General features: G+C 40.0%; 1 protein-coding gene across 1 annotated transcript; it reads left to right on the forward strand.

Annotated features, from left to right (window-relative positions):
* Window positions 1-4,440: 4,440 nt before the first annotated feature.
* LOC106389524 (ylmG homolog protein 1-2, chloroplastic-like) lies at window positions 4,441-5,300 on the forward strand. Its single transcript, XM_013829799.3, has one exon. The coding sequence runs from the start codon at window positions 4,486-4,488 to the stop codon at window positions 5,149-5,151; it is 666 nt and encodes a 221-aa protein (XP_013685253.1). The 5' UTR covers window positions 4,441-4,485; the 3' UTR covers window positions 5,152-5,300.
* Window positions 5,301-8,786: the final 3,486 nt, after the last annotated feature.

The following is an 8,786-nucleotide window of genomic DNA, read 5'->3' on the forward strand; positions in this document are numbered from 1 at the left end:
ATCATTAGTTCCTACGTATCGACGTCCGTCACTTTCTTTGTAAACCACCACCACCATTGTCATTACCACCACGACCACCACCTATTCATTGTCTGTTTTACATATTTCAAATTTATCGTCGTTTCACCATCACCACCGTACTCACTTCCATTGCTATGAGACTATGATAACCATCACCGTCACGATCCGTAGCTGCCTCTACCGTAATCACCACCGCCGATGCAATAATCACCATTGCCGCGATAACTGTCAACATTGGAACATCAAAACCATTATCACCGATTGTTTCATAATTGTCATCGTTTTTCTTCGATCACTATCATCAACCATGTCTCATAATCTCTTTCCATTTTATTTTTTTCAGTTTTAACGTCATCAATTATTATTTTTACCATATATATGCAAGACAAAAGGTTAAAACCAGAAAGAAAAGGGAAGAAATTGTTATCCATTTAATTATGTCAAATCGGTAGATATATTATTAATATTGATCCCAAAATTGGTTAGTTGGCAAATTAACCTGTAGTAGTATATCAGCATTGGACTAGAGTTTTAACAAAAAAGAGTATTCTCCAGCGAGGATTCATCTCTATTGCCCTTGTAAGAAATATTTAAATCACTTATATCCTTCACCAATCTTCATATCCCTCATATTCATTAAAGCACCTACAATTACCAAATTAGCCTCAGAATAAAGAAAATAAAATAAATACAATTTAATGGAAATTGAAAAAAAAACGGAACCCGACCGTACGGCTCGATTGTGGTGAGGTTTCGACGATTGCGGTTCGAGGGGATTGCATTTGGGAAAAGGGAACCCGACCGTACGGCTCGATTGCTACTCCGGCCTCACTCCGGCTCGGTCCTCCGTCGTCTTCCGCCGCTGTGTAAAAGCCAATCATATCCCCTGTCCATCGCTGGTGTATCCTCCCTCCACAATAGAACATGTAGGTTTTAGGGTTCCAAAGCTCTTGAATGAGCTGAGAAACCAGATTGGAATGGATTTAGATGTTGCATCCTGGTATCCGAGTCCATTATGAGTTGAATTGAGTAAGAGAATGGTTGCATTATTCGATTCTAGTGCGATGAATGTAGATTCAAAATCAAAACGTGTACGACAGTAGAACTAGCAAAACTAGTATTACTGATGATTGTTGTAGAACTAGTAAAACTGGTATAACTTCGAATGTATAATGGATGGTATTGTATGGTTTTGGCAGGCTACAATGAGCCACAACGTCATCATACACTTTAGATGCGAAGGTGGCATGTATTGTTTGGTATTGAAGCATGCTGTGGAGGAGATAAATCTTTCAATGGTAGAAGCACGCATATGCAAAAAGGTCGGGCTTGATGAATGTAATGTGAAGTTGAAATTGAGTTACATTCCACTGCTGGTTGGGAGTGACGAGAAATTCGTCATTTGTGATGATGAGGATCTTTGTGGTTATCTTTTGTCCCTTGATAAAGACAACCGTAGGTGCATTTTGTTGGTGGTGGTCATCAAAAGGTCAGAACTCTCAGAGCAACTTTCAAGAGCTGGCAAACGAAGTTCAAGAGCGGGGAAATGAAATTCTGTAGGTACGAACTATGAGGTGTGCCATTCGAATGATGATGAAATCGGAGATAAAGCCATAACTCGATATGGTGGCAACAATCAAGTTGATAAACAACACGAGTAGAAGATTGTGGCGATTGAGGAGATGTTGGAAAAAAGTTATGAAGAAGTAAATGTGGATGAAAATGTTGATGCCAACTCAAAGGCACACCACAACTACTCAAAGGCACACCAAAACTAGTTGCATCTTTATTGCATGATGATTATCCAGGGCAGATGGAACCTCTTGTTTTATTGAAAAATTTTACTCTGTTTTATTGAAAAACTTTGTACAACTATGGTGAGCTGTTTTTTTGTTTGTGTAATATACTAGTATGACTTTTTGAAGTTGACTTTGAAAATCGAAATGTTTGAATTTGACTTTGCTTTATCTGTACTTTAGTACCATATAAATCTTTTTGGCAGGCTTTTGAATTTGAAATACCATATAAATCTTTTTGATCAAAAAATATTCATTCAATTAATTTCAAATAAGTCGTCTTTTGCTTGGACCAAACAATAGAACTGAGGTTATAGTTACAAACTAGTTCGAAGAATAAAAAAAAATTAAAGATAGATACAAATAGTAGTTCCAAGAATCAAAAAAATTTAAAGATATATACAGATACTAGTTCTAAAAATCAAAAACATTTAAAGATAGATACAAATAGTAGTTCCAAGAATCAAAAAAAATTTAAGACAGATACATATACTAGTTCTAAGGATCAAAAAAATCACTTGAAAAGTTGTGAGTTATCAATAATTATCGGTGGTATGAACAAAAATAGAGAAAAAGAAAAAAAACTAAATTCATTTGTGTATTACTAGTATGATTTTGACTTTGAATTTGACTGTTTTATTTGTACAACTATGGAGAACTGTTTTTCTGGTTGTGTATTACTAGTATGACTTTCTGAAATTGAATTTGGAAATCAAAATGTTCGAAATTGGAAATCAGAATAAGAAATATAATCTTTAGTAGTCGAAAAAATGTTATATTCAATAGAAAAAAAAATGTTATACTCTACAATCAAAAGAACAACTCATCACACTACATACACTTTCATAGTCATTTTGTTAAATATGTAATTACTGAAGATTAGATTTCGCTCTAAAACTTGTATAAACACTTTAATTACGTAAATCACCAATAATCATATTTTGGAATCTTATATTTTATTGTACAACTAAAGAAGTAGAATATAATTACATGTAATACTAAAATAATTGAAAATCACCGAAAGTACAACTATTTTGATATTTTGTACAACTACTATCCTGGGGAGAACTAATTGTATATATTAGGCGGGTATTTGAAAATAATTCGAAATTTTGGCGGACTTTCAAAAATTTCATGAGTCAAGTCGAGGGGAAAAAGTAGATTCCCACTTCCCACTTCCCACTTCTCTCTTGTCTCCCTCTCTCTCATCTTTACTCTCTATCACCTTTCTCTCTCATCTATCTCTCGCAAATTCCTCAATTTCTCTCAATTCCGAACAGGAAATGGATCCATGGATTGAGAAACAGGAAAGGAAAGAGATGAAGAAGATGAAGAAACATTGCGACATGCTTCAGTTTATTTGCGACGCTGAGAACGGGATTCCATCTTCGTGCCCATGTGGGGGACGAATCGTCAACGAGGTTTCTACTAATCCAACAGATAAGAATTTTCTACCAGGCCGAAGGTACTTCACTTGCAACGCGTACAAGGTAATTTATATTTTCTCTACTTGCTTAACTTACTGCAATATGTCAAACTGAATGCAACTATGTGAAACTTGCAGAATGATGGGCTCCACTTCCGTCAACCATGAGTTCTCAGAGTTCAGGAAGAGGTTTGCTCCTTAAGGCAGGAGGTGGACGAAATGGCGCAGAGATTGCTCAGCTTAAGGAGCTTCTTACCCATAAATGAGAAGCTTTATGTTGTTTGGATGTGTGTCTTTTGTTTCTGCATTAAGCCTTATGTTGTTTGGATGTTTGTCTTTTGTTTCTGCAATAAGCCTTATGTTGTTTTGTTTGGATGTGATGTTGTATTAAGAGTTGTGGAATTGTGTTAAGACTTCTAATGTGATGTTGTGTTAAGACTAATTAATGTGATATTGTGTTAAGACTACTGGTTTTCCGTAGTAATACCATAGTTTTCCTTAGTAATACCATATGGAAATGTTTCAAAACGATCCAAAACACTTAAACATATCATACATAGCTACCAAAACACTTAAAACATATCATATCATACATAGGTTCTGGAACAAAACACGTAAAACATAACATATCATACATAGGTTTTGGAACAAAACACTTAAACTTAAAGTAGATTCCAAGTTTTACGCAGTTTTCCGAAGCATACAACACAATAAAGTAGCTAAACGCATTACTCCAAATTCATCACTCCAAATTCATCCAAGTTTTAAGTAGTTTTAACTCTTTTCCTTCCCTTCCTCGTGATGCGATCCGGAGGTATGATCTTCACCTCCTTGATCTGATCCGGTACATTCCAAGAAGACATGTCGGGCACAACATAAAGTGTCATGTCATACGCCAAAGCCCACAGTTCCGTCCAGTAGTATTTTGAGCACAGCTCATGGATATTAAGGCGGCTGCCATCAACGGCTCGTGGAGGATGAGCGATTAGAGGAGGGAGGGAGGAACGATTAGAAATCGCATTTGATTTTAGGGTTTGGTTGGTTTATTTCGGTTTATCCACTTAGATCCGATGGGTTATTAGATGGGTGGGCTTGACCCTGGTTTTCTTTGTAATTATTGACACTTACCCTGGTTTTATCGTAATTCAACTGAAATAGAGGTTATAACAAGGAGATCGTGGCTTTAAAAAAATGAACGAGCTATAGACGATTCCTCTTCTCCAGCAGCTCCCAAGAACAAGAATGGTGTTGTCTTCCACCACCAGCATCCTCTCTCTTCGCTCTTCAATCCACATCAACCCTAGTTTCTTTCCAATCCACCAACGCCATAATCCCTCTCTCCGCCTCTATCTTCCCCATAAACCCACCTTCAATCTCTCCCACAAAAACCCTAATTCCATGGTCTCCGCCGTCACAACCTCATATCCAACACTCTCCACTGCACCATCTCCTCCGTTCCCCTTCTCCGACTCAACCAAATCAATCAAAACCCTCGCGATTCTAGCCGGAATCGTAACCAAATCCCTGATTCACAAACTCTCCGCCGCGGTTGTAACCTTATCCCCACAGTTCCAAGCATCCCTCCGAATCTCCGGTCCGTTGTTCTTCGCGTCGATTCGCGACCGTCCCGCTGGTTATCTCAACACGCCGTTGACAGTTGTTGCCGCGGGTTTATCCAAGTGGCTTGATATTTACAGTGGTGTGTTGATGGTTAGAGTTTTGCTCAGTTGGTTCCCCAACATTCCTTGGGATCGTCAGCCTCTTTCCGCCATTAGAGATCTTTGCGATCCTTATCTCAATCTCTTCAGGAACATAATCCCTCCTGTGTTTGATACGCTTGATGTTAGCCCTTTGCTTGCTTTTGCTGTTTTGGGTACTTTGGGTTCCATTCTCAACAATAGCAGATGATACGAATGTGTTTTTTTTTTTATATTCTATAGCAATTAGAGATTGTTTTCAATGCGAAAGCTTGGAGATTGTTTTCAGTATGTAGTGGCCGTTCTATATATTGTTGTTGGATTCAATAATATAATCGGAGAGTTTGTTTGTGCTGGGAATTAGATCGATATACAAAAGCTTTGTTTTTTATTGACAGCTGAAGAGTTAACAACATAAAAGATGATCATGTGAATTATTCTTGTTCAGGTTTGAGACAAGTTTTAGAAAAACCATAATTTTGTGATTTTTGGCTTTTGGCTTTACATGTGGAATATATCTGATGAGATATAATTTGGTAAGGTTTCATAACTTTGAAGCTGTTTGAACTGATCTGGGAGAGAATATGGATTAACGTTTAGGCTATTATTTATCACAACTAATCTATTTTTGAATCGACTACTGTGTCACTCTTCCTCTCGTGGAATCTAATTTTTTAGTGGATAGTGTAAGAGTAAGTTCATATTCTCTGCTAAACTTGCTTACGGAATTGAAAACTTAATTTGTAGAGCAGAACATTTTGCTGTAAGTGTGTAATGCGATATCAAATCTTTTGTTAACCTCCTCAAAGCTTTTTGTGCGTCATAACCGAGTGAGCAGTTCCATAGTTTTGGATTATCGTCGAACAGAAAGTTGTTTTGTGTGGAACATCTCCCAGTGTGGTTTCATGCTTACTGGCATGTGAATGACTACTCTGATATTGCTCATGGTTCGTACAGATGCAACCTCAAGATTTGAAACCCATTTCCCGAGAGTGAGGCAAGACACATAGTGCGGATCCAGCCTAAATTTTAACTGGTTTCAAAAAATTACCAAAAGAGTCAATATAGGGTATCTATATTGGGTTTTGTGGGTTCAATAGCCAAAATTTATCAATATATTAGTATTTTTCTTCTTTTTAGGATGTAATTTGTTGAGAGTGGTTAAGGTGGTTTGGTTTGGTTGAGGCTAACCGAACCGTGTAGGCATAAGTATGGAGCTGGTTGGTGATAAGTCCTAAAGATTGTGATAAGGACTAAGTAAATTGTAGTTATCGTGAGATCATATTGTTGAGCGTATCTTGTGTAACAAGTATATATGTACGTGACCTGATCATTAAGTAATACACAGAGCAGTTTCATATATTCTCTCTAAGTTTACAGTTTCCATCCTCTCTTCCCAAATGGGTACCCAACAAACACACACCTCCTACTTCGCGCTTTGAACTTGTCTTTGTCGCGCTGCATGTTGTGTGCAAAGCACAGACACCTGAACGTCTTCATATCTGCGTACGACGGAGCCTTGCCGTACAAGCTTTCATAAGGCATTTTTCCTTTCAGTAAGCTTGATGGAGTTCTGTTGATGACGTGCGCAGCCGCTAGTACACTCTCGCCCCAAAACTTGACTGGAAGATTGGCTTGGAACATGATAGATCTGGCGACATTAAGTATGTGACTGTGCTTCCTCTCCACTCTGCCGTTCTGCTGGGGGGTTGCGACACAAGATTTCTGATGCAAGATACCATTCTCAGCGAAGTACCTTGAGAGACAAGTGAACTCCGTGCCGTTGTCGCTTCTGACCGTTTTGACATGCTTACCGAACTGTCTATGTGCTAATCGACAGAAGTTTGGCAACACAGTCTTTACCTCAGATTTCTCGAGAAGGAGATGTATCCAGACAGCCCTCGAGTAGTCGTCGACTATGGTGAGGAAGTAGACAGCACCACATGATGATTTTGTTCAATATGGCCCCCACAAGTCGACATGAATTAATTCAAAAGGAACTGAAGCTTTCTTGATACTTTCGGAGAACACTCCTCGAGTTTTTTTAGGTTTAAAACAAATTTCACAACCACCAAATTTATCAAATTTTTCTAGAACACCAGACACAAACGGTAAAAAAGCCAAAACACCAAATGAAGGATGTCCCAATCTGCGATGCCACAAAGTCTTGTCTTCTGGTACCATGTAAACTTAGAGAGCAATTAGTGCCTTGGAAGAACAGAGAACGTGGGATGTAACTGACCTACCACCAGGGAAGAAGGCGTTGGGATGTAGATGGCTGTACAAATACAAATTCAACGCAGACGGCACGATCGAACGAGGCAAATCAAGACTCATCGTATGTGGTAACAAACAAGTGGAGGGAGAAGACTACGAGGAAACGTTTGCGCCAGTGGCGAAGCTAACAACCGTGAGGACTCTTCTGGAAGTAGCAGTGGCTATGAACTGGGAAGTACATCAAATGGACGTGCATAATGCTTTCCTGCATGGAGACTTGAAGGAAGAAGTGTACATGAAGATGCCTCCCGGCTTTAGTGCAAGTGATCCGAACAAGGTGTGCAGGTTGAGAAAGTCCCTCTATGGACTGAAGCAGGCGCCAAGGTGCTGGTTCGCAAAACTAACAACAGCACTCAAGCGAGCCGGTTTCAAGCAGTCTTACAACGACTACTCGCTGTTCACTTACATAAAAAATGGAAAAAGCATGCGTGTTCTCATCTACGTGGACGATCTCGTCATTGTAGGCAGTGACCTCGATATGGTGAAGAAGTTTAAGGTTCATTTGAGCAAATGCTTCAAGATGAAGGACCTTGGGAAACTCAAATACTTTCTGGGGATCGAGATAGCTAGAGGACCAGAAGGTATGTTCCTCTCACAGAGAAAGTACACAATAGACATCGTCTCCGAAGCGGGACTCTTGGGATGCAAGCCGGTGTTGACACCTATGGAACAGAATCACAAACTACTCTCTGATAACGGACCATTCCACAAGAACCCTGCAAGGTTCAGACACTATGTTGGTCGTCTGGTTTACCTCACCATCACGCGTCCCGAGTTAAGCTATGCAGTTCATGTGCTGTCTCAGGTGATGCACAAGCCGCGGGAAGCACACTGGGATGCGGTAGTACGCGTGCTGAAGTATCTCAAGGGGTCTCCAGGTCAGGGGATCATGCTGAAGGCAGTTAGTGATTTGCACATACGAGCGTTTTGTGATGCGGACTGGGCATCATGTCCACTTAGCTGTCGGTCTTTGTCCTCGTACATCGTCTTGTTGGGAGATTCACCTGTCTCGTGGAAAACGAAAAAAGAAGATACAGTGTCACATTCATCGGCGGAGGCAGAGTACAGGGCAATGGCTGCAGCATTGAGAGAGTTGAAGTGGTTGAAGCGCCTACTGGGAGACTTGGGAGTTACACACAAGACGCCCATGGACCTGTTTTGCGATAGCAAGTCAGCTCTGCACATTGCTGCGAACCCGGTGTTTCACGAAAGGACGAAACACATCGAAGCTGACTGCCATAGCGTTCGAGATGCAGTGGAGGATCGGCTCATCGTTACAAGACATGTCAGAACGACTGAGCAGCTAGCTGACCTGATGACCAAGGCGTTGGGAAGTGCACAGTTTCACTTTCTTCTCAGCAAGTTGGGCGTTCGTAACTTGCACGCTCCAACTTGAGGGGGAGTGTTGAGAGTGGTTAAGGTGGTTTGGTTTGGTTGAGGCTAACCGAACCGTGTAGGCAAGCAATAAGTATGGAGCTGGTTGGTGATAAGTCATAAAGATTGTGATAAGGACTACGTAGATTGTAGTTATCGTGAGATCATATTGTTGAGCGTTTCTTGTGTAACAAG

The sequence above is a fragment of the Brassica napus genome, chromosome C8 (assembly GCF_020379485.1).
Source record: "Brassica napus cultivar Da-Ae chromosome C8, Da-Ae, whole genome shotgun sequence".
Taxonomy (NCBI): Eukaryota; Viridiplantae; Streptophyta; class Magnoliopsida; order Brassicales; family Brassicaceae; genus Brassica; species Brassica napus.

Excerpts from the sequence above, each read along its gene's own strand:
- LOC106389524 (XM_013829799.3), top strand. The coding sequence starts at position 4,486 with ATGGTGTTGTCTTCCACCACCAGCATCCTCTCTCTTCGCTCTTCAATC.